The 26854-nt window shown below is 35.4% G+C and overlaps 2 protein-coding genes across 4 annotated transcripts in view; one reads left to right on the top strand and one right to left on the bottom strand.

Annotated features, from left to right (window-relative positions):
* pkhd1l1.1 (PKHD1 like 1, tandem duplicate 1) overlaps nt 1-82 on the bottom strand; it is a 75596-nt gene extending 75514 nt beyond the window's left edge. The window contains exon 1 of the mRNA XM_087294845.1: nt 1-82. This exon is cut by the window's left edge and continues 1 nt beyond it. The gene's annotated coding sequence lies outside the window, so the exon portion shown is untranslated.
* A 793-nt stretch (nt 83-875) lies between these two features.
* The window catches only part of nudcd1 (NudC domain containing 1), an 84420-nt gene continuing 58441 nt past the window's right edge, over nt 876-26854 (top strand). For 2 of the 3 annotated variants that reach the window (XR_015515910.1, XR_015515911.1), the window contains exons 1-5: nt 880-1114; nt 1499-1653; nt 13904-14086; nt 15241-15430; nt 18030-18218. Coding sequence is in view for 1 of the 3 variants with exons in the window: in NM_001020627.2 (NP_001018463.1) it covers nt 1000-1114; nt 1499-1653; nt 13904-14086; nt 15241-15430; nt 18030-18218 (832 nt within the window). In the remaining 2 variants the exon portion in view is untranslated. 3 annotated transcript variants of the gene reach the window in all.

Below are 26854 nucleotides of genomic sequence, written 5' to 3'. Positions count from 1 at the left end.
TCATCAACTTCAGCTCTTCAAAATAATGAATAAATAATGAAGTGCAGTGGCGGAATTTTTTTAAACATCATGTGACAACAGTGCACTCCCACCTGCCGGTAGATACAGGTACTGCTGAACAGCTGACCCGACACAAACACTGCGTGAGCTGGAATGTGCGTGATGTACGCCGTAATTTTCAGTACTTAGATAACAAATTAAATGTTATACTATACACCATTATATATACTTATATATTATATGTACTTATATTTTTATTTAAGTGCAACATATTGCAAAAGATCAGATAAATATTTATCACAAATGACTATATTTGTTTCATGTGGGGCAAAGAAAAAACTAATATTTGTTTATTTATTTTTTTTTTTTTTTGTTATTTATCACATTCAAACGTTGTTGTTTTTTACGAAAGTGTGTCAATTTTTACTTCTTGCTCAAATGTCAAACCATACATCGCAATAGTCACAAAGTTTTGAGAAAATAATAATTATTTGCATTACATGTTTTCTTTAACATGCCCTGCTTTGAATTTGACCTGTGTTTTACTATACATATTTTAATAGTCAAACGAAGCCTTTCTTTGGGAGGCTACTATTTTAAAATGTAGCACAGTTTGTAGCCTACAGTAGTGCAGGCTGACTACAAATGTTTCTTTGTGCAAACCAATAGAAGCCTATATAAATATAATACAATTGCTTAAACATATTTAACTATATTTATCTTAATAAATTACACATTTTATTATCGCGATTTTTATATGAGTATTTATGCTCTTTATTTTTAATCATTTGCTTATAATTCAGAACCCTCATTGACTCAATCTCCCAGAACACCGTGCGGTTGGTCCTTCTCAAAACGAGTCCGGCTCGACACGTAGGAAGCGCGTGCACTACACTTACAGCTTATTTCCTGTTACTTGCAACATTACGTTTTGGTTTTATTTGATCGTTTGTCCTGTAATTGAATGCACCGTTTCTTAAATATAAAATACTAAGAAATATGGCTTTACCGAACTGCTCATTGAATGTAAACAGGGAGCTGGTGGATCCCAATTTCGAAAGTTACAGGCTGTCATTGGACTCTATTCCTACCTACAATATAGAACTGGACGCAGGTGAGAAAAACATAAACCTTGTATTTATTTATATTGTCTGATTTTATTTAATATTTAGTTTGACAAACTCATACACATCCTTAAACTTTTGTTTACTACAATTTGAACTGCACTGAAATTCGTATACCACAACCCTCTTATACCATTTAAGCATCTTTATTATGATCTAACTCAATTACTTCAAGCTTATTTTTATTCAGAACATTCCAATTCATTATATGATGTTTATCTACAACCATTTGTTTATCTCTACCATTTGTCCTATAATTTTTATGTCATTTACCCCATCAGTTCTTTCTTTCTTTCTTTCTTTCTTTCTTTCTTTCTTTCTTTCTTTCTTTCTTTCTTTCTTTCTTTCTTTCTTTCTTTCTTTCTTTCTTTCAGCTGTGGCTGAGGTTAAACTGAAGGATAGTCAATACACCCTGGATCATGTCAGAGCATTTGGAATGTTCAACTACCTCCAAATCGACCCGTGGTATGAAGACAGTGTGTACTTTGTGGACAGCAAGGGCCGGGTTCTTAATCTCACAGTCACATTGGTGAGTTTCTTAATGTGATTTGGATTAAACTCATCAAATTATGCAGTATACTTCCACTTTAATGTGCAATACTCCTTTTTTTTTCTCATGTGTGGGTTAGAAATGTAAATCACTTGCACATGGTTCCTTGAAATCTTTGTAAATTACTGAATTTGGAATAATTCATTAAGTAAATTGGAAAGTTTTTTTTTTAATATAAACAAGCGTACATGTTTGCATAAATATTTCAGAAAAAGAATACATATTTTTTCCTCACGTAAGCTAATGTGCTATTTTGCCGGCACTTTATGGTTTGTGCATAATAGCTTGATTCTATTTGCACACGTATATACATGCGTTCAATGTATGCTGTGTGAGATACTTTGAGTCCTGTATTGCCATGATATTCATGTGCACACGTAATGTAATGTTGAAATTCTTTGGTTTTTAAGAAAATGTAAACCTGTATGACAAGAAAAATAAAGCATATTCATGTACACTGCCTAACAAAAGTCTTGTCACCTATCCACGTTTTAGGAACAACAAATAATAACTTGACTTCTAGTTGATCATTTGCTATCAGAAGTGGTTTATATGAAAGGCAAAGGTGTCTAGATTACGCTTATTTTACCAAAATAAAATACAATCATGCTTGATGTTTAATTATTTAATTAAGAGAGTAAGGTCTGACTTTGCTTAAGTCTTGTCACTTAATAGAACAAATGTACAGTGTAAAATATAAAATGATGTTGCTGTGGAAAAATAATGAGTATTGTGTATGACTCCCATGAGCAGGAAGGACTGCTTCCATACATCTTTGCAAAGACTCAAAAAACTTATTAATAAAGTCATCTGAAATAGAAAAGAACGCGTTTTTGCAGGACTCCCGGAGTTCATCAATGTTTCCTTCTCCATTTTACCCCAGACAATGCTGTTTATGTCTGGTGTTGACTGAACTGCCCAATCCTGGAGCACCTTGACCTTTTTTGCTTTCAGGAACTTTGATGATGATGCTGAAGTATTTACCATCTCCTGCGGTTTGTAATGTAATGGGCAGCACAAATGTCTTGATACCTCAGGCTGTTAATGTTGTCGTCCACTCTGCAGATCTCTCGCATACCCTAATACTGAATGAAACCTCAAACCATGAGTTTTCCTTCACCAAACTTGACTGATTTTTGTGAGAATCTTGGGTCCATGTGGGTTCCAATAGGTCTTTTGCAGTATTTGTGATGATTGGGATGCACTTCAACAGATGATTGATCAGAAAAATCGACTTTCTGCCACTTTTCCAAATGATCAACTAGAAGTCAAGTTAGTATTTGTTGCTAACGAGTTACATGAGCCTTAGCTCTTTTAATGAAATCCATGCTATATATCATATTATAATAAATTAAAACATGTACAGAATAGTCTTCAGTCTTTTGCAGAGCAGACATATGACAGAAATTTAATATCCGTTTTCTGCCATATGGTTGGAATTTTATTTATTTATTATTTCTTTTGTGTTGTTGGTTTTGACACATGAACAACTGTAACAATGTAACATACCAAACAATGATACCTTATTCTAAATTCAAATGTGTCCTTACATTAAGAACTGGAAAGTTTGTGAAAGGTCCTTGAATTTAAAGTTATCAAAGCTTTAGGAAGCCTGTTTACACAGTAACAGGATTGAATTTGCCATTGGTTGTCGGTTGTTTCTTATGTTTTATTCATATGCATTCCTCTACAGAATTGTCCTAATCAATTTAAAATTATACATGCTTTCCAAATAGTTTTTTAACACATCTAGTTCAATTGTATTCATATCGCAATTTATATCGCACAGTAAAAAAAAAATAATAATAATAAATTAAAATGTTAGATTTTTCCAATACCGTGCAGCCCTGATCCTTTATTGGTACACATTCCCAGTACATTATTGCACCTCCTTTTACATTAACAATGATATGGTAGCATCAGACAGTTTTTTGCAGATTGCAGATTTCTTTGTACGACACATACATGATTTAAAGCTCCTATTTCTCCAAATTCCTCACTCAAAGCTGCTTTATTGCAGTGGTTCTCAACCATCTTCCTGAAGGGCCAATGGCACTGCATGTTTTGGATGCCTCCTTTGTCTGTCACACCCATTACAGGTCTCTCAGTTTCTGCTAATGTAATGACGATCTGAATCAGGTGTGTTTGGTTAAGGAGACACACGAAAAATGTGCAGAGCAAGTGGTCCTCTTGGAACATGGTTGAGAAACACTGCTCTATTGAATTGAGCTCTTGTTGCTGCAGGTCTTTTTTCTATGATGTCTGTGATCATCAAAGCATTTTCTCCTCTGAACTGCAACTCATTGATATTGTCTTATTTTTGGACCATTCATTCATGCCCTTCTAGCTGCAACCCGTTCCTGGGAAACATCCATACACACTCATTCACACTCATACATTACAGACAATTTAGCCTAACCATTTCGCCTGCACCTCATGTCTTTGGACTGTGGGGGATATTTTTTTACCATTCACTTTAAAACCTAGTAATAACTGTGCAAAAAAACCTTAACTTTCTGAAATTTGTTTAGGAATCTATTGAATGACGTGTTTTTCATTCACATTTAAAGTCATTTAACCTTTTATATTAAGGGGTGTCAAACTCTGTTTCTAGAGGGCTGCTCCCTTGCACAGTTCAGTGTCAACCATGCTTCAGCACATTTATTCCTAGTTCACACTACAAGATTTTAAGCCCAATTTATTTCAATTAACGAGCTCGACGAACAGATCATGCTATAATTGTGGGAAAATATGTGAGTGCTCAGTTGTCTTATGTGTGAAGTACGATGCTTGGCGTTAAAAGTGGCTCCCTGACACCTCGCAGATGAAAATCCAATAATTTGTTTGATCAGGTATGTTTATTTGCACTTACAACTAAACTATGCAGAGCTGCGGCCCTCCGGGAATTGAGTTTGACACCCGTGCTAAAAAGGCATAAATGACTTTAAACATGAATAAACATTTCAGAAACTCAAGGTTTTTCATGCACAGCTGTGACTAGGGTTGTTACACCTGTACTTTATAGAAAATATAATCTAAAATCATACCCCTTCCCAATAACTATTATTTATTAATAAAAAAAAATATTTTTGTATCACAAAAAATAATACTTTAATATGTTTTAGATATATAGTTTGTTTCTCTACCAGCAGAGGGCATTCTTTGTTTATAGTTTTGTCAGTGTAGACATTATCCTTCTGATTATTAAAGGTAAATGTAAATATAACGTGTAATAAAACATCCTCTCTGTGGTTTGTTATTTTACTAATTTCTATACCAATGTTATGTTATATATGATCAATGGTAGAATGCAAATAACAGTGCCGACAATGCATTTCTTAATGCTTTAAAGGTAATCATTGTAGTAATATTGTATTGTATTTATTATTGTATTATTTATTTGTATTATGTTTGTTTGTTGGACAGATATTTATTGGTGGATACTGGATAATTACTTGCCCATGTTTATTTCAGCCTATACTAGATAAGGTCTTTATAAATGCTGATGAAAATTTAATAAGTCTGTTAAATACTTTGCCTATAATGTACATGCTTAAAATTAATTTAGCCTCATTATTATCATGTTGAAATTTGCCTTTATTATTATTTTTATTATTATTATTATTTAAAGTTACTATTTCCATTTTATTTTTAATATTTGATTATCTTTTTGACAAAATTGCATTAAATACAAGTCAATTAGAAAATCTGAAGGATAAATTTGAAAACAAATTAGAGTTTGTGTTAATTCGGAATGATTTTTTTCTGAATGATTTCTGATACATTACTTTCTAAAATAAACTGAAACACATGCCTAATCAGATGACATTCATAAACTAACTAAAAGATGAAATGCTGCATCTCTGCTGTATGTTTTGCTCTGTGTTAGTTGAAACCTTATGCTGACGATTTAATTGTAATGTTTGTCGTTCTTGCTGCTGACATGCTGGGTTAAGAAATGACTCGTTATGAAATACGGCAGTTGCTTTATAATTACAGTTAACATACTGCAATTATCCCTCCTTGGGGACTGTTTATGTTCTCTCAACGGTACTAGACAGGGGGCATTTTACTTCTGGGAATGAAGTGAAAACTGAGCTGGATCTTTGTTAATGTGCGCATCAAGCTCCATGGCAACCAAAGGCCTATTGCTGCCCAGCTCTTTGGAAAAAATTGCACCTTATAGAAAGTGTAATTGATGATTATTAAGTTCACTGTAATCCATTTCAAATTGCTGCCTTTGAAGTTCAGGAACATGCAAAAATGAACATGTGATGCATATTAGTTTTATTTCTAAATGGTTTAATTGGTTGCTGTCTTATTTTGGTTTATGAATCTTGTTTTTCAAAACCTTTGTGAAGGTGTTGACTCTTAAAGCCCTTCGAAAGAAAGTAAAATTGATGCACAAAAGAAACTGTTTCACAATAAGAATACTATTGTTATGGTAACTTTTGGATTAATTTATTAATTTAGTTGCTTAAAGTGCTGTATTGGTTGAGTTTGAATAGAAATGGTAACCAGAAGGTTGACATTCATACGCTTTATGGATAGTGCAAGAATTTTAGATTATTCCTGTGTAATTGCAAAAGTTTCATTTTTTGCTGTTTGAACAACTACGCATGCCTCCAAAAAAATGTGCAAAATATATCTTCATTTTAATTGTGTCTAGGAGAATGTCCATATAGTACAAAACAATTATTTTCATAAAAGTTTTATATAAAATATACAATATAAAAAAAATTAATTGTACACTCACTGGCCACTTTATTAGGTACACCTGTCCAACTGCTTGTTAACGTACATTTCTTATCAGCCAATCACATGGCAGCAACTCAGTGCATTTAGGCATGTAGACATGGTCAAGATGATCTGCTGCAGTTCAAACTGAGCATCAGAATGGGAAAGATAGGTGATTTAAGTCACTCTGAGTGTGACATGGTTGTTGGTGCCAGATGGGTTGGCTCATAACTGAGTAGGATAAATTCGATAAGAAAAGATGTGCATAAACTACGATAGAAACACTTTTACTGCACAAATTTCAGTATGTGCATTAAAAAAGGTCATGTGATTTTGTGATAAGAGATCATGTAATAGTGAAAATGTGTGTAAATGGACAAATCAGCAGGCTGAGCAAACTGTAAACTGCCTTACCGTTTCAGTATTAGTGTTATTACATTAATAATGACCTCCTGAATCAAGAGCATCTGTGCTCCGCGTCTGACACCTTCAAACGCCACAGCGTGTTCGCTGCCTATCAGGATTGCCTTCTGAGGTGCAAGTCATTTATTAGATGAAGAAAAGATTGAAGCTTCTCCCACTGCAGCAAATTCAGTTTTTATTGTTGATATTAGAGCTGGGCGATATGGGGAAAAAAAATTATCACAATAATTTATCGATATCGATATAAATGTAAAATCTTTATATCTATCAATTATATAAGATTTTCAGCATGCCAATGGCTTCTTGCAGCTGATTTAACACATTTAGGGAAATGTTTTAGCTGTCTGACAATACAAATAATAAAATAATAAACAAAAGAACAATCTTAATTCAGCATTTACTTGTTCAAGTTTTCAACAACCAAAGACATTACCTACAAGTTATTGGATATTATTGTTCAACATCAGAAAAACAAAATACACCCGATTTGGAACAACATGAGTTAATAGTCACAGAATTTTCAGTTTTGGATGAACTCTCCTTTTAATGGTGAGTATGTTGAATTTAGGGTGAAATATACTTAAATGTATTTTATTTAGGGATGCTAATGATTTCTTGATCTATTGATTGTCGATAACGCTTTAATTGATAGACCTTATCTATGACTAATTAAGCATGGACATGTAAAGGTTTAGTTATGCTTTGCGCTGAGACGCATCCACACATTACATCATCAAGTGTGTGCAGTTTACCTTACTTATGCTGTCATCCTCTTGACATCCCATATTGCGGGTCGCATAAAACCTTGTTATGTGCATATCTCCTATATATCTCAGATTTTAACCAAATTTGTCTGACAGACATACACACAGGTGTCAAACTCAGTTCCAAAAGGGCCGCAGCTCTGCACAGTTTAGTTCCAACCCTAATTAAACACACCTGATCAAACTAATTGAGTCCTTCAGGCTTGTTTGAAACCTACAGGTAAGTGTGTTGGAGCAGGGTTGGAACTAAACTGTGCAGGGCTTCGCCCTCCAGGAATTGAGTTTGACACCCCTGGACTAACACAAATAGGTCTATGCAGACTCTCATTTTACAAATCGCGCATCACAACGAAAACATGCGGGGAGCCTCTCCATTAACACAGCGAGCTTCTTAGCTCCATCCAAGTTTATTCTTCTGAGGTAACCCAAGAAATCAGTGCTGCAAAAAGACTGTCAAGTTCATGCTGCTCAGACCGCGCTTGGTTAATGAATAAAATGAAACCGTGACAATAGTTTGATGGACTGTTTTGGCGCTAAAGCATACTGTATAGCGGGCTTGTGTTAAAGCGCTTCACCTCAGCTGTTATTCGTTCCTCTTGTTTATGCTGTAGATAACTGACCAACAAAATATACATCAAAATAAAGTTACACATTATACAAAACAAAATTTGTTACAAAAAGATACATTTTCAAGGAAATATGTTAATATTTATTTAGTTCGTGTCCGCCTTAAACAACTGCGGGTGGATGATGCTTCACTCCGTGGAAAAAAAGAGCTGTTGCTGTTGTAAACGTCTGTCATTTATTTGCTGCATTTTTAATGTCATGTTAAAGATTATGTCTTGAGCATCTGATTTCTCCTCTGTGATTATGTCCTTTAAATATATAATAGCTGGTTCTTTTACCGTCAATAGTGGTATTACAGATTTCAAAACAAATATTTTAATTTTAAAAATATTACTGTCTTAACAAATACCCTTCAATGATGCAGGCTGTAGTTTACAGCAAGCATCAAGTGTTCATTGAGATGTGTTTCAGATTGTGTCATCTGTCATATCTTCCGTCTGTCTTTTCGAGGGGGGGTTTTCTCGTAAGGCACAACTTTCAAAAATGATGACATGAAACTCTGCTGGGTAGCTGCGCTAGTTTGCCATCACTTGTTTATGTCTGTAATTTCTTAGCATCATCATAAGGGTGGTTTTGTTTTACATGGTGAAATAGGTTGTGGTGTTGCCTGCTTTTGATGAAGTTTTGACGAGTCGTTTAAGCAGTTTGCGGTGCACGTTGCTCTGTTTTGTGTCGGATAGCAAAAGTAGCTCATGAAGTCTAGTGACTTTTTTTGTCAACAATGTCTGTCACTCTACCCTTTTTTACTTATTCCTTTTAACCCTTTCAGTGCAACTAACACTGTATGGCTGTAAACTTGTACGGCGTGCAGCAGTCGGAAGGGCAGGCTGCAAAATGCTTGCGCAACGTTACGCATAGTGCGTAAATATTATCGAGCAATTATCGAACTGTCATTATCGTTTTATCGAAAAATTTTATATCGTGATAATTATCGATATCGAATTATCGCCCAGCCCTAGTTGATATTTGGCACCAGTTAATCAGGAAGTGACGATTTTGTTCGCTTTGACTCGTTGGATGGAAACGCTGCTTTATTCGCACTTCTTTTATGCAATTAATCCAGTTTTGTGCATAAGGTTCATTTGCATTTTTAGATGGAAGCAAAGCTAATGAGTTTACTTTACTTAAATGACATTTACAGTCACCAGATCTCAATCCAATAGAGCAGGGATTCCCAAACCTTTTTATTCCGGGACCCACCTAGGCAAGTAATTCAATCTCAAGACCCACCATAACATTTTAATATGGAAAAATGGGTAAAAAAAAATAATCTATTCAAAGCAGTCAAAAATATATGGTGTGTGGCTTTTTGGATTTTGCGATTTGATATGCACAAAATGAGGCTCAAAGTGCTTTTTGTGAGATGCTGGCTGTAACTGTGATCTTTTTTTTTTTTTTTTTTTGAAAAAGATACTCTTTTTTTTATTTAGAAGAGAATATAATCAACCTTGATCAAGCTCCTTAATTATGATCAAGCCCCGTCACATCGCAGTAAATTCCACTGCTAGTGTATAGTCATAAGAAACTAAATCGCTATTTGATCGACTACTACAAGCTGGGAAAAGGTCATATAAATATGCAAATGCAATTAGCGTTGATGCTGAATAGATCTATTATTTACACATTTGCTTGAGGAAGGAATGATGGGGTACTTACATTACTATTTTCCATAACATCTATGCCCTTCCAAAACATTAGGTGATGTTAAAAGTAACAGATAGCACTATAGCTATTTATTGATTAGCAATCTGTCAACGTTGGGATGTAAAAAATATTGGACCACAAATACCTTCAAATGATAGAATACATAGCAAACATTAGAAAAAATTGACAATAAAATAAAAGGTTTAGCCTATTAAAATCAATGGCCTATCCAGAAATTAAATAAAGCTATAAAATCTATTTCACTTTTAATTGTATTTGCATATTGATTAAAGTTATTATAGTTATAGTGAAGAGCAGACAATGAATCTCTCATTGTGTTTGTTTGATAACAGAGGTGTTAATGTAAGAATGCACAGATCTATAATGAAGCATTCGACTACTTTAGTAACTGTTTGTGCTCATTTAAGAGAAAATTAGTAGTGTTTAAAATAAAACGCGCAGGACGAAGCAAAAAAAAAAAAGCACCTTTCCGACGGTCCCTTACTGAGAGCTCCGCTCTGTGCGAGCTCTCCCGGCTAAACGCAGATTGCGAGGGCTCAAACGGAGCAGTGCTTGTAATGTCGAGCGAAAAAAAGAAGAAGACAGCTGTGAAACATAACCAGCTTTGTCTTTTTTTAAGAAACACGCTTTTATATTTTTAGGGTGAGGTTTTTGAGTTATTGCAGTCAATCGTACTGGTTTTGATTCACCGCAATGTAAATATAGCTGCAGCTATGTGACGTACCTCTGCAATAGAGCACCTTTGGTGAAATGGCAGATTCGCATCATGGATGTGCAGCCGACAAATTTGCAGCAACAGCATGATGCTATCATGTCAATATGGATCTCTAAATAATATTTCCAGTACCTTGTTGAATCTATGCCATGAAGAATTAAGGCAGGTCTGAAAGCAAAAGGGTGGAGAGGGTGCTCGCTGCAGAGCCATTTGAGCAGAGCTGAGCTCCAGCGAGGGGGAGCATGAGCTCTCGCTCCTCCTCCTGTAAGCTGTTTTAATGCGTACACCAACCCCAACCCTAACCCTACCCCCAGTGACATCACTCGTAGAAGAAGTGCAAAAAAGGTGGAGCTCAAGCTCATGCTCCCCCTCGCTGGAGCTCAGCTCGCCCAAATGGCTCTGCAGCGAGCACCACTTGAAAGGGTGTCCAACCTGGTACTTGTAAGATGTACCTAATAAAGTGGCCGTTGAGTGTATGTAATAGCACACTGTGACTATAACAATAACAGCACATATGAGCTCTATTACTGGAGCTTATTTATATATTAAAGTACTATTTTTAGCTTTTAAACTATAAATACGTACATTGCTATCTAATCAGAGAATATCCTGCTTTAAAGAGCTTTAATATTTCGAGTGATAGATTGATGACAAAAATGCAGGACATGCTAATAATGAACAGATGCATTTTAGTAGACCCTTTAGTAGTTATCGGAATGCATTGACACATTTTGATAAGTTGGTCTCTAATATCTACGTAGAAGGTTTATGTGGCTTAGCTAAGTGCAATTGTTATCCATAAACTATTTAATAGGTCCATTTTTCAATCCCTGGGAATTGACCCTAATAGAGTTAATCGCCTAGCCAGTAACGCCCACTAAAATGCCACAACCATTTGTGCCTTGGGGGAAAAAAACAATACATTAGAATGAATGTACGGAGGCCTTGTTAAGCACTTAATCTTCAACTTTTGAAAAAAGAACTATGAATAAAATAAAATACAAATATTTTTGCTTGATTTAATATAGAAAAAAAGTTAGTCTGAAACTGAGATAATGGCCATTTACTATTGCAACCTTTCACAGCCCTACCTCTGCATTAACAAATGAGTTATATTAAGTTTAAGTAGTAACACAGTAAGCTAAGTGAAATGACATTTGCATAAACGTGCATTAAACACTTATTTTCAGCTGTCTACATGCTGTTTACTGTGACTTTTGCCTCATTACGAACATAAGTGTCAAATTTCACATATGCACGTTAAAATAACAAAAGATACATTTTTACAAAAAAAAGTAAATATTTTTGCTTGATTTAAAATCGAAAAAAGTTAGTGTGTGACATTTTTCACCTATGATGAGTTTAAAAAACCTAATCTTAAGTTTTATTCAGTCATTCAATCATTTTCTTTTCGATTCGAATTAATCGCCTCAGTGGAATGAACCGACAACCCATCGCTGGGAAACATCCATACACTGTCTTTTTCACAACTTAGCCTACCCAATTCACCTATAGCGCATGAATTTGTACTTGTTAGGGAAACCGGAGCACCCGGAGGAAACCCACGTGAACATGGGCAGATCTTAAGTGTTAGACTGCTAAATAAACTTACGAAATAAAAGTTTATAAACCAAAGCATTTTGTCCGGCATGTTGCATATGTGCATGTGTTCTTGCCTTTTATGTGAGCCCTTAATTCTTTTATGGGGTTGTTTGTTTCCCTTATTTGACAGGCGGCTTTCTAAAATGTGGAGCAGGTGATTTCCTGAGTTTAAATTTAGAATAAATAAAGACATAATCTTGTAATGTGTTGTAATTTGGTTTTCTGGAGGGGTACAAAGAACATGTATGCGAGGCAGAATGCAGTCAGAATACAGTTAGACTCAGTTTCAGTCTCATGTCACACACAAACTTAGTAAGTGTCCCACATTCAGTTTGTTTGATGATGGTCATGCTAAAAGTCTGTGTGCTGCAACTGTGTACTGTGGACTTGTTGTCCCCTGTGCCAACTCCGCCCCCAGGCCACACCCCCAGCTGTGACACAACATCAACCAAGTCTTTATAAGATGGTTGGTTTTGACCATATATGGATGGGTGATCAATATTAATGAGGTCTGCTCTGACGCTCCAATTCATATCAGTGCCTGATGATACTCAAACCCACACACAGTCAAAAATACACTTGCAAAATAATCATTCTTCAGTTGTTAAATGCATACTTGTTGAATGGCAATATTTTTTACTGAAGTTGTGGTTTATTTTAGCTTGAAGGAGTGAGTTGGCCATCTTGAAGTAACTTAATTTGCTCTGTTGTGTTGTAGAATAAATATAGACTAAATTATACTTGACAAAAGGGGCCAACTAAGATGTATTTTGAGGGTTTAACGTATATGAAAGTACAGTCAGAATTAATATCAACGTCTGCATAGAGCTGAGCGAATTAATCTGTGATTTTTCTGAGCATATTGTCAGTAAAGCTGGATCTTGTAAAACTCCAAAACATGCATTTAGAGAAGAGTGTACTACACAGGAGTCATAGCACACTGATTTTTTGCAAAAAAAGTTAACATTCCGAAGAAGTGCACAACACTCGAAGCCCTACTTGAATAAACATATGTTTTATTAAGTTTACTGGTACTAACACGGTTAGCTAAGTAAGAGAACATATGGCATTTTTAATGCATAAATGTGCATTAAATCTACTATTCAGCTGTTTACATGCATTTTTTTGCTTCATTACAAAAGTGCACGAGTCTGTTACTTTATTAGAAACATAAGTGGCAAATCTTTATGACTTTATGACTAAGGTAACTAAGGTAAGAAACTCTGGTTATTTATGGTGAGTTAGGAATAATCTGATTGTTGAATCGTGTTGGCTAATGCAGGACCAGCTGTGGTCAATCATAAGCACGTTACCTTGAAATTAGTTTATAAATAAACTTCACTTATATCAACTTCTAAATAAGAGGTGAAAATGTTGTTATTATTATTATTATTGTTATTGTTGTTATTATTATGATTATTATTATTATTATTATTATCTCACTAGGAAAAGGTCAATCGAACGCTTCTGGAAGCATTAATGTTAATGATCTCTTGGAAAACTCCCTTGTTTTGTTCCAGTTGACCAAATGAATTTGCACTCACAGGATTTACATTAGAACGAAGAAACAATGTTTTTTTGAGGCTCCTGTCAATTTATTGTACTGAACTATATTTGTAAGTTTTTTTTTTTTTGTTTTTTTTTTTTTTTTTTAATATTTGAATATTTGACAGCTATCCATCTTATGTTTTCCCAGGACACTGCTTTGGGAAAACCTCGTGAGATGTTTCATTTCGAGTCAGACTCAAGCTCACCTGAAGCTTTGTGTGCTTCTCTGAGCCTGACCTCCGCGACCTGGGCTGCACTGTCTGATGGAAATGGAAAGCTGACTCTCCTGCGCACCAGCAAGAGGGGAGAGAGTTCTCATCTTAAATGGGAGGTGGGAAATATCCACCATCAACATTTCTTGTTGATTTAAGTCATTAGTCTTTAATTGTTGGTTCAGAACTGACTGAGACAGCTTAAAATTTTGGTTCAGGCCAAAATTAATACTCTGTCATTGTTTATTTACTCTTATGCCATTCAAAAACACTTTAAATCATCTTCATAACACAGATGAACATATTTGAAATTAAATCTGAGAGATTTTTGTGCCTTCATTAAAAGTCTGTTCACTCAACTCTACTTCAACTTCAAAAGAGCCAATCCATCTGAGTTTGCAAGGCTTGTGGATCGCTAGAGAACTTTCAACATGCTTTTACGTTTGTGCTTGTTACAGTATCTTGGAAATATATTAATGATTGCTGAAATAAGACAAGGATAAAAAGAGTAAATATATTTATTCAAAGCTTTTATCTGCTGAATCGGAAAGGCTGGAGTTTTTTTCTTTACTAAATTATGTGAAAATCAGCTTCAAGGTTTATACAAATATATTTTTCATATCTTTGAGGCAGATTTTTATTCACAGATTTAGATGACAAAAAGTACACTCTGTTTGTTTCCTTTAGTTTATAAAAGCATGTTATTTTTGAGTTTATACGAATGAAAATATCTGCATCTGTACGGTATTTTAAAGTCTTTTCACTTTTATCCAAAAAGTAAAACAACAAAAATGGTCCAGGCATTTGGTGACCTCAGTGGATTAATCTCATTGGTTCTCAAGTGTCAATCAAGCATGTCTGATTTTCCATGTCCAAATCTGAATGTTGTGAACATTGTTCTCTGGTCATTCACCCTCAGTTTTATACATTCTTGCAATTTATAGCGATTTCTTTTTGATCTTTTTATGTATGTTTTAGAACTGCTGACTTTTAGGTGAAAAGACTTGAAATGGAGGATCAGAAATTTCTCAGATGTGATTTTAAAATTAAACAAATAGCGATTAACTGGCGATTGAACTAAATTTGTTTAACTGGCGATGAATAAATTTCGAATGATTTAGGTATGGAATGGTGTGAGGGTTAGAAAATGATGACCGAATTTTGATCTTGAATTGAACTAATCAATTTTGGAAAAATATATTATTTCTATTATTTAAAAATATGTGAGGTGCACCACACACTTTTTACGTGTATTCTTTCATTTTTCTCCCAGCCGATGTTCAGTGAATCTCTTGGAGACCCATTTATCATCGTTCACAGCTTGGCTCATGTGCACTCTAATGTTCACACCGTTGAAGTGCTGCTTCTGAGAGTACAGAAGGATCCATCTGATACCAAAGGCAGTGGTTTCTCAGTCTCGCTGGAGTGGATCACTGTGGATAACTCCGCTGGCCAGGGGGAGAGTGAGTGTCTTTTTTTTCAGAGCCACTGATTTTAGCTCTTTTAACATGCACCAACTGACAAAAGTCTCGTCTTCCATCCCAGTTGAAAGAGCAACAAGTAATTTCTTGATATCTAGCTGATCATTTGGAAAAGTGGCAGACAGTAGATTTTTCAGATGAATCATCTGTTGAAATCCCAATCATCGCAAATACTGTAGAAAGCTTTTTGGAACCCACATGGACCCTGGGGGTTGCGTTCAGTATGGGGTTGTGCGAAAGTTTTGCAGAGTGTATAACAACATCCTTAAAGCATAGAAGGTCAAGGTGCTCCAGAATTGGCCAACCCAGTCACCAGATTTAAACATTATTGAGCATGTCTGGGGAAAAATGAAGGAGAAGGCATTGAAGATGAATCCAAAGAATCTTGATGAACTCTGTGAGTCCTGCAAGAATGCTATCTTTACCATTCCAGATGACTTTATTGATAAGTTATTTGAGTCATTGCAGAGATGTAGGTATGCAGTCCTTCAAGCTCATGGGAGTCATACACAACATTATTTTTTTTTCCCACTGCACCATGACTTTATATTATATACTGCACATTTATCCTGTTAAGTGACAAGACTTTTGTCTAAGCAGAGTCAGACTTTAATGCCCTAATTAAATAATTAAAAATCAGGGCATGATCATATTTTATTTTGGTAAAATAAGTGTAATCTAGAGGTCTTTGCCTTTCATATAAGCCACTTCTGATACCAAATGATCAACTAGAAGTCAAGTTGTTATTTGTTGTTTCTTAAACTTGGATAGGTGACAAGACTTTTGTTAGGTAGTGTAGAACTGCAAAGATTTTTATTTGTTTCTCAGCCACAAGAATAACCAATAATCCAAATAATATCTAAATAATCCAAATGACAATAAATTGGCCATATCAGATTAACACTATTACTGTCTTAGAGATTTACCATTGTAGAAACTAGTGCTTTAATTTACTGTTTCGCATAACCATACAACCAAACCAAACACAACGAAAACAATTCTGAACACTGTCAGAGCATGTGCTGTACCCTGATTGCTAGTTTGCCACACATTTAACCTAGAAATGTTTTATCCATTCTTGCATGAAAAAGAATGATTGATTTGGGAAAAAAAAGTTTCAGACCTTAAAAAGTAAGATATTTGACTTTGAAATGCAGTGAATTATAGGAAATATCTCCCCAAATAGAAATACTTGTACTACATTGTAGATATTTGAAAAAGCTGCTAATGCCGAGTTCAGACTGCATGAATTTAGTTCAGATTTTAACTCGCTGACAGGTATTGAGAAATCACAGACAAATGCCTGAAATCACAGGCAAATCTGTGCTTGTTCACGTGAGTTACAATCACACAGTGTGAACTATAAAAGACACGATCTGAGAGAATTGCTGACAAGTCGCTGACACCCGGGAGATATTTTGCATGCTAAATATCTGGACCTGTCGAGGATTCAAATCACACCATGTGAAATGTGTTCTGATTGAAAATAACATTGAGATTGCCTACAGCCAATGACAGAGCAGCATCCACTAGTATGGGTATCTGCAGGCCAGCGAAAGGTTGGCGGAGAAGTTAAAAGGGCTTCTTTTCAGTCCATTTGAACCCAAAAATGGAGGAAAAACTAGTGGAAACTTGGCAGGAGCACCTGTGTATGTTTGACATGTCATCTGAGCAATACCTAAACTGGGTCGAAAAAGAAAAAGGTGGAGGAGAGATTATTCCCTTCAAAGGTCATTTTCTAAAAAAGTTTCAAAAAGTTTTCAAAAAGTCATTTTCTACCCCACTAAAGGCTGCTTTCTCATTATGCAGGTAATAACAAAAGATAAATCACATGGTCTGAGTTTTTTTCATGTCACTTATTGCATATGATTGGTTGTGAGATGTAGTTTGTTGACTGAGACAAAGTCGTCTGCTATTCTTCCTATTGTATAGTCATGCGTTGTGAAACCCACTGTCACTGATTCAACTTGCAGTTTAAACACAGCACCAACGAAATGCTACACCAGATAGTCATGCAGTGTGAAAACATCTGACACGACTACTTCGAAAATTGGTCAGTCTGAACTTGGCATTAAGTACAGTCACAATGAACACTTATTTTGTTACAATCCATCACTGGTTTTAATTCATTTTAAAATGTCATTTAATACTATCATTTCACCATCTTTTGATGTCATCTAATTTTTAAGACGTCATTATAATATACTAAGGATCAAAATTTAATAATTCTAATTACCAGTCTTGAAATCATTTTTATTCAAAAACCTAGTTTACTGTAATAAAAATATCTCAACAAATATAACAATATATTTGAAATAGAAATATTTTGTAACAGTTTAATGCATCCTTGTTTATTAAAATTTCTGATATCTTTAGAAAATAAAATCATAATAAATCCTAATCCAAAGCATGTTACATAACAACATTACCAAAAACGCATAACAGTGCACAGATTTACTGTTTTTTTTTTTTTAAGTTTTATTAAATTTATTACTATATTGTGCAGAAATAAGTACAAATAAAAAATACAGAATTATTTATATTAGAAAAAACATCTAGAAAAATGCATTTTTTCTTACAGGCGAGGAAAAGAAATATGCTGTGAGGAAGAGGAGGGTGATGAAGGGCAAGTCTGTCCCACACTACGCTGCAGTTGAGCCTCAGGGTAAAGGAGTCATAGTCGCCTCAGAGAAACCCTTCGCTTTTACTGAGGTGGACGGACTTCTGCTTGAAGAACCACCTGTTCAGGATATGGAGGTGGGGAACTCAGGTGAGAACCAGGAAAGCTTTCCTAGCTCTTTTGGATGGTTCTAGAATATTCATTTGAACTTCCAGAAAGTGCTATTTCTCCGGTGCTATAGGTTTCGGAAAGCCTGTAAGAAAAGACATTTGAAGTAGTCACCAATCAGCCTAGAAAGGCTCGAGTGCTGCGGTCTTGAGGAAGCACGCTTTCAATGAAAGGAATCAGAGGCTTGCTGTATCCATAGAAACATCAGACAGAATCATTCAAACGGAATTCCTCAAATAGATGTTGATGAGAACTGGAAAGGACCATGCCATTCTGAAATGCAGTGGTCATCAGTAGGACTCATTTAGCAAGGCCGTTTATGTAAAGTATCCCAGTTTGGTTTTATGCAAGTATTCAATGGCTAGTACAAAATATATTTTATAATGTGACAAAATAAGGTTTAATTATTAGCAGGACATCAGTGCTATCATACATTGGATGCGGTCATATCTATGTTGTTTATTTATATGCTCTTTAATGGAATTGGTGTGGCATATTGAATTTACTAGTACTTCGTTTTCATTAGTGTTGACATTTTCTTTATGTCAGAGAGTGCTAATTGCAAATATTGCTTCATTAGCAGTGCTCATGCTCAGACAATAGAGGACCAGTCAAAAATTATTCTTTTTTTTTTCCTCATTTAAAGGGATAGTTCACACATAAATAAAAATTATGTCATCATTTAGTCACCATTTACACCACTTGTTTGAATTTATTTAAGGGGCTTTGACAGTTTAATGTTCTTTTGTTCTATGTATTGAAGAATGTTGTTAACATGTTATCACTGATTTCCACATTTGTTTTTCATAGTTTGTTTTTCCTAACATTCTTCAAAATAGGGCTGTGCTGATAAATGATATTATATCAAATAACTATGATGAGCTCTGGACTTTTTTTTACTCTATACTGATCTAAGAGCCAATCGCACAGCAGAAATGCGCAACACTGGGAATCTAGAAATGTGTTGACATTAGAGATGCACTAAATTTTCAGCTACCAAAAATGATCAGCCACCAATAATTATCGGACCCTCTAATTTTTGACTTCAGTCATTGATGGGATACTCTTTTAAATTTGGAAAAATTTAAATATATATCGTTATATATATCGTTATTGTTCAATATGGACAATAATTAATCGAGATAATCGGGATTGCATTTTTGCCATATCGTCCGGCCCTACTTCAAAATAACTTCTTTTATGTTCAACAAAACATGTTTGGAACAAGTCAAGGGTGAGTAAATGATGGCAAGATTCAATATTTTGGGTGAAATTTCCATTTAAGAGGACCTTTAAGGGCCTGTTTCCCTTGAGTGGTACGGGTCGGTATGGGTCATCTTTATCAGGCTTGCATTTCCACTACCAAAAACATACGTATGGTACCTTTGGTGGGTGTGGTGTACTGTACGACAGAAAGTTTCACACATACAGACCCTTACAGTCTCTGATATGTTACCAATAACAAATAAACTACACACAGCATACATTTAGTCCTTGTTTGGGTTCATAAACAAAACGCAACATATAACCCACAGTCAGTGCAAACCTTTCATCTGTGTCTTCAATCTTTACCAGCACATGTAACATCTGTTAGAAAGTAATTCCGTCATTCTGAGTTCATAATAGTCCAAAAGGTGATTAATAATAGTTAACCATGGCAGTTTGTTCATCTTTTATGTTGCTAAAACAGTCATACACTCCTTTGTTCTCCTTTGTTTCTGAAACAATGTCAGAGGCACTTTAATAATCACGCACATGCTATTGTCATCAGCTCAAGAAGTTTGTTGCTTCAAATATAGATTTAAACTTTTTGAAACTCCCTTATTAAGCTATAGATTCAAGTTGTGGCATTTTGGTGAATGTAGCTTTAAATTTAAATTAGATTGAGCTCCCTGACCTCTTCTAAAAAAAAGTTGGTGCCACAAATACTTATGTGTCAGCATAGTGGCAGATTCAAAACAGGTCTAATGTTATACGTGTGAAAAAACTGAAATTACGGTGTGAAAACTCTAATGGCGGACGACTGCTTCTAATTTAAGGCTGTCTATGCTAATGAAGGAGAGATTGTCTGATGACACGTATAAAAGGAGACTTTAATCAAAGTGTTTCTGCAGATTCATTATAAAACAGAATTAATTGTGGTTTACAATTAGACACTGGCTGTCACACTGTTACCACACAACTGTATTTAAACCTCTTTTAAAAGGGATTATTGCATGATACAGTAGGTCCCCATAAATTTTTTTTTTCATTGTCTGGGACAAGTATTGTAAAAAAAAAAAAAACATCCAAACATTTTATTAGGTACACCTTACTAATACCGGGTTGGACCCCTTTTTGCCTTCAGAACTGCCTTAATCCTTCATGGCATACATTCAACAAGGTACTAGAATCATCAGAGATTTTAATCCATGTTGACATGATAACATCACACAGTTGCTGCAGATTTGTCTGTTGCACATCCATGATGTGAATCTTCTGTTTCACCACATCCCAAAGGTGCTTCATTGGATCTGGTGACTGTGGAGGCCGTTTAAGTACAGTGGTTCAGTGGTGGTTGGATGATTAAAGCTTTATGATATGCCGAGTTACCCTGTTGGAAGTAGCCATCAGAAGAAGGGTACACTTAGGTCATTTAGGGATGGACATGGTCAGCAACAATACTAGGGTAGGATGTGGTGTTGACACGATGTTCAATTGGTACTAATGGATCCAAAGTGTGCCAAAAAATATCCCCCACACCATTGCATCACCACCAATCAGAACTATTGATACAAGGCAGGATGGATCCATTAAGGCATTTGCACCCACAGAGCTGGCGTTCTCTGGATATTTTCTCTTTTTCGGAATATTCTTTGTAAATCCTAGAGATGTTTGTGCATGAAAATCCCAGTAGATTAGCAGGTTTTGAAATACTCAGACCAGCCCGTCTGGCACCGATAACCATACCATGTTCAGACTCACTTAAATCACCTTTTTTCCCTATTCTAATGCTCTGTTTAAACTGCAGCAGATTGTCTTGACCATGTACATATACATGCTTAAATGCATTGAGTTGCTACCATGTGATTGGCTGATTAGAAATTTGCTTTGGAGATCAGTTGGACAGGTGTACCTAATAAAGTGGTCGGTGAGTGTATATCAACAGAATATTATTTATACTTTAATTACTCTTAACACCTTTGGCTCATTTCCTGTTTTTCTTCTTTCACCTCTATTTGTCATCCAAAAACCTGTGAGAGTGGGAACTTTTAAAAAGGCCATTTGTTGAGCTTTGAGCTTTTTTTTTTTTTTTTCCTTCAGTAGAATAAAGGAGTGATCTCGGCTCATCCTCGTCCTCTTTCTCACTCTCATTGTAAGAGACTGAGAGTTCTCTGAGACTTCATTGGTAGGCGGATAAAATAGAGGTGCATTAGCTTGTTTCAGAAAGAGAGGTCGACCTTGCTCAGCCACAAAAGACTATTAATGGTCTCTCTCACACACACACACACCGCATGGATATTCTGGAGATGGTGTGGTGATTTAGGGGTACATGAACAAACAAATTTTTTTGTAGTGAACGCTCTTATGCGAGAGTGTGGAGAATCAATGTAGTGTAAGTAAGAAGTCTCTTTGGATGATGCAGAATCAATAGAGTTTTGGCAAATATCAATAATTATGTAATACATGTGCGCACACATGCACACTGCTATTTTTAAAAAAAGAGTAAACATTGAGTGTGCTACACTTAAAGAGGTTGTTGAAAAAAATTACAGTTGTTTCTTTCATATATTTTTATGTCATTTTAAAAGCTTTTATTTTGTTTTCTAACTGAATGACATGATCAAATGATTGTTAGAAGTTTCATACAGCAACCCAAATAGACAGGTTTAACTTTTTAATGACCATTTTTAGCCTTTTTTTTTTACATTTTAAAGAGTAAACACTAATGATTTTATACTTGATTAAAACATAAATTATTTCAATATGATGTAAATGTGTGAGGCAGATGTATATTAATGCACTTATAGTTTTAATGTCAATCATTTTATATTTTATATATTTACAGGTTGCTTATTGTGACTTTAGCTTCCAAACTTTGTCCTGGAGTGCTGATATCCTATAGTTTAGCTACAACTTCTTTCAAAAAACCAGCCTGGAAGTTTCTAGAAAGAGCTACTGTAGATCAGGTGTGTTTAATTGGGGTTGGAACAAAAATATGCTGGACACTGGCCCTTCTGGACCGAGTTTGGGCGCCCCTGGACCATAGGAAAATGAATGATTAATTTAGATTGCAAGTATTTAAGGTAGTTGCTACAGTGTTCTATAGATGATTTTTAGAAGATGTTGTTCACTGTAAAAACTGTTGGGTTCCACACTTGAAAACGTTAAGAACATTAACTTATTACATTTTTCGGATTAATAGTTTTGCATACAATGTGGACTCATCTTCTGCTGATGCTCTGGTGTCTATTTACAGTAATGAACTATCTGAAATTTTGGACACTTTTGCACCTTTACAAACCTGGGCTGTCTTTTCTGCTTCTGCTCCTTGGTTTTCTTCTGATCTGCATCAACTTAAAACTAAAGGTCGAAGGTTGGAACGGTTGTATAAAAAATCTGGGTTAACTGTCCACAAAAAATTTTTAAAAATGTTTACAGAACATGCTCATCATTATAAGGAAGCAGTATTTAAAGCAAAATCTGACTACTATGCTAACATAATAGAATCTAGTGAGGGTAACTCCAGATTACTATTTTCTGTAGTTAAAAAAATCATTAAGTTTTCCTGACACGTCACTTTCTTGTTCAACTGAGTTGTGTAACAGCTTCCTGACTTTCTTTGAAAATAAATTAAGAACATTCATCATCAATTACATTCAAATAGTTCAGCCCCTGACTTCAGCCAACATGTTTCTGAAATCATTACATTAATTTCTCTTTTAATACTTTCAACTTACCATCTACCGCTGAAATAGTTAGTCATATACAGAAATCCAAAACTAACAACTGCCTGCTTGATTCTCTTCCTACGTGCTTAGTTAAGACAGTCTTCCATCATTGTCCACACTGATTACTAACATTATACACAAATCACTGGATTCTGGATTTGTCCCATCTTTACTTAAAACTGCTTTACTCACCCCCGTAAAAAACCTAGAGCTGATTCATCCAATGTTGCCAACTACAGACCAATTTCTAATTTTGCCATTTGTCTTAAAAAATACTTGAAAAATGTGTTGTGTCTCAAATCCATCACTATCTCTCTAGTAACAATTTTTTTGAGCTCTTCCAGTCTGGTTTTTGTCCCAACCATAGCACTGAGACTGCTCTTGTCAAGATTGCTAATGATTTACTACTGGCAGCAGACTCTGATTTACTGTCAATTCTTATTCTTCTGGACTTGAGTGCAGCCTTTGACACGGTTTCACACAAGGTTCTTTTGAATAGGCTTGCCTCACTAGGGATCTCTGGCATCCTTCTTTTATGGTTTAAGTCATATCTCGCAGATCGTACTCCGTTTGTTCAAATTAAAGATTTTGAGTCAAGATCGCATTATCATATATCTACTGCCTCTTGGTCACATCTTCAGAAAATACAAGATACAATTTCACTGCTATGCTGACGACACTCAACTCTACCTGTTCACCAAGCCCTCCAGTTATTTTCCTCCTCCTGCTTTGAGTAGATGTTTAGCTGAAATAAAAATCTGGCTTTCAACTAACTTTTTAAAATTAAACAGGGACAAAACTCAAGCCCATCTCATCGACACAAAGTTATTTTTTTATAAAGCTGATCATTTTACAATAGACATTGATAATAGCACAATTCTTCCCTCTGTGCAGGTAAAGAGTTTGGGTGTCATCTTGGATGGCACACTCTCATTTGAAGGTCACATCAATAATATTACGTGTACTGCATATTTCCACCTGAGTAATATCACTCGTCTCAGCCCTTCTCTCACAACCAAAAACACAGCTATTCTTATCCACGCATTAGTTACTTCACGTCTTGACTACTGTAATGCACTTCTTTCTGGACTTCCTTCCAAACTTATCCACAAACTCCAACTGGTTCAGAACCATGCAGCTTGTGTCATCTCTAGCACCCTATCTCACGAGCCTGTCACACCACTCCTCTATCAGCTTCACTGGCTTCAAGTAAAATATCATATTGATTTTAAAATGTTACCTCTAACTTTCAAGAGACTTCATAATACCTGGTACCACCTCGCACTCGATTAAGCACAATGGGGCACAGATCCTTTAGCTCTATGGCTCCTTGGCAATGGAACTTACTTCCCCTAGATATACTGTAAGGAGCAGGGATAGTCTTCATACTTTTAAATCTCGTCTTAAGACCCATCTTTTTAAGCAGGCTTTTCTTTAACAATTTTTTTATCATGTTTATATTATGTTTTTTTTTTATATTGAATATTTTTATTTTTTAAAACCTTTATTTTTTTTACCTGTTTGGTCAATGATTGTTTAGTAATATTTTATTATTAGTTTAATTTGTTTTAGCTTGACTGTTGATGCTTATTGTAAGGCGACCTTGGGTGTCTAGATAGGCGCCATTTACAAATTAAATGAATTATTATTATTATTATTATTATTATTATTAAAAAGAAAATGTTCATTTCTGTGTTATTCAGAAGTTACACTGTAAAAAGTCCATTGATTATACTTAAAAAAAATAAATTAAAAAAAAAGTGTTGCTCACTTATTTTTTGGAATTATCCACATAGTTGATTTACTTTTAAAAAGTGGGTAAAACCAATGCCTTAAAATTATTAAGTAAAGTCAACTAATCACTTTTTTTTACAGTGTAGGGCAGAGATTTCTCAAACTCAATCCGGTCCGGTGTCCTGCAGATTTTAGCTCCTACTTGCCTTAACACATCTTCAAGGATATTTCTAGAAATCCAAGTATTAGGAACTACAAATAATAACTTCTAGTTGATTATTTGGTATCAGAAGTGGTTTATATGAAAGGCAAAGACCTCTAGGCATATAAAGTCATTGGTTGTGGAAATAAAGAATTAATATTGTGTATGACTCCCATGAGCTTGGAGGACTGCATCCATACATCTCTGCAGTGACTCAAATAACTTTTTAATGAAGTCATATGGAATTGCAAAGAAAGCCTTCTGGCAGGACTCCCAGAGTTTATCAAGATTCTTTGAATTAATTTTCATTGCCTCCTCCTTTATTTTACGTCAGACATGCTCAATAATGTTAATGTCTAGTGAATGGGCTGGCCAATCCTGGAGCACCTTGACCTTCTATGCTTTCTTTGGAGGCTGAAGTATGAAAAGGAATTAAGTCCCTCTACTATAGTTTGTAATGTAATGAGTCCACGTTGGTTCCAATAGGTCTTCTACAGTATTTGTGATGATTGGGATGAAGTTCAACAGATGATTTATCAGAAAAATCTACTTTCTGCCGCTTTTCCAAATGATCAACTAGAAGTCAAGTTATTTGTTGCTCTTACAATTGAGATCAGCAACAAAACTTTTGTCAGGTAGTGTAGTTAGAGCATGATTAGCTAACCCAGGTAAAATTTTTAGGACACCAGCTCTTCAGGACCAAGTCTAAGGCCCCGTTTACACTAATGCGTTTTAGTTTGAAAACGCATAAGTTTTGCTACGGTTACGCCAACCGTCCACACTACGCCGGAGTTCTCGAGCGCCGAAAACGGAGCGTTTCAAAAACGCTGGAGAGGCCGTTTTCATTCTGAAACGCTGCTGCTCCGTCTCAGTGTGGATGATGGAAAACGGAGACATCTGAAAACGGAGGCGGGGCTGCTGACATTCGCCTCTCTGATTGGGGCTTTTCCTGAATATTAAGTAGCCTAACACACACAGTTCAGTCCTGCATCTTCTCCGTGTAAGTTCAGACTTCGCATGTTTGATCAAGGCTGCAGTCTCTTCTTCTCAGTTTGATATGGAAAACAGACTATACCGAGGACACGGGTAAATCTTCAAAGGGAACAGTGTACTTCATAACGTCATTCACATCACCCTGGCTACGTTGTTTCACTTTCTCAACAATAAATTGTATACATGAGGAACTGCCTATTTTTATTTTAATATTAACAACTTAACAGACAGCAGAAATGTTGAGGCGCCGTGCTGCATATATGAGCGTCATCTTCACTGTGGATATTTATAACAAAACGGAGCCGATAACAACTGCCTTCTTTCAATTTCAGTGAAAATACGAAACACACCCTCTCTTTTGCTGAATATCAGTTTTAATAATCGATAATGGCCATTATAAAAGTATAACATACAATAAGTTTTTACATTATAGGAAATAAAGGCAAGCGATCAGTCAATATACAGAATAGGCTACGTGGTTTCATCAATCATTAACTTATCTTTGCGCTCAGCCAAAACACGTTACCTGAGAAAAAGTAAGATTCTAATGACCAAAGTCAGGGAATATGTCGTTAGATAAAGACAACAAGATGAATGAAATATCCCGTTTAATAAATATAGTGAGATATTAGATCCAGCGGTAGATGCTTGATGAGAAGTCCGACTAGCAGAGCTCTCATCTGGGTAGATGAGCTGCAGCGCTTGCCAGAGAGTGTCTGTGTGGTCACGTGATGTGCGTTTTCAGCGTTTTGTTGTGG

The sequence above is a fragment of the Danio rerio genome, chromosome 19 (assembly GCF_052040795.2).
Source record: "Danio rerio strain M-AB ecotype USA chromosome 19, GRCz13ab, whole genome shotgun sequence".
Taxonomy (NCBI): Eukaryota; Metazoa; Chordata; class Actinopteri; order Cypriniformes; family Danionidae; genus Danio; species Danio rerio.
The sequence above is the reverse complement of the archived record's forward strand: the minus strand, read 5'-3'. Positions and strand labels throughout refer to the sequence as shown.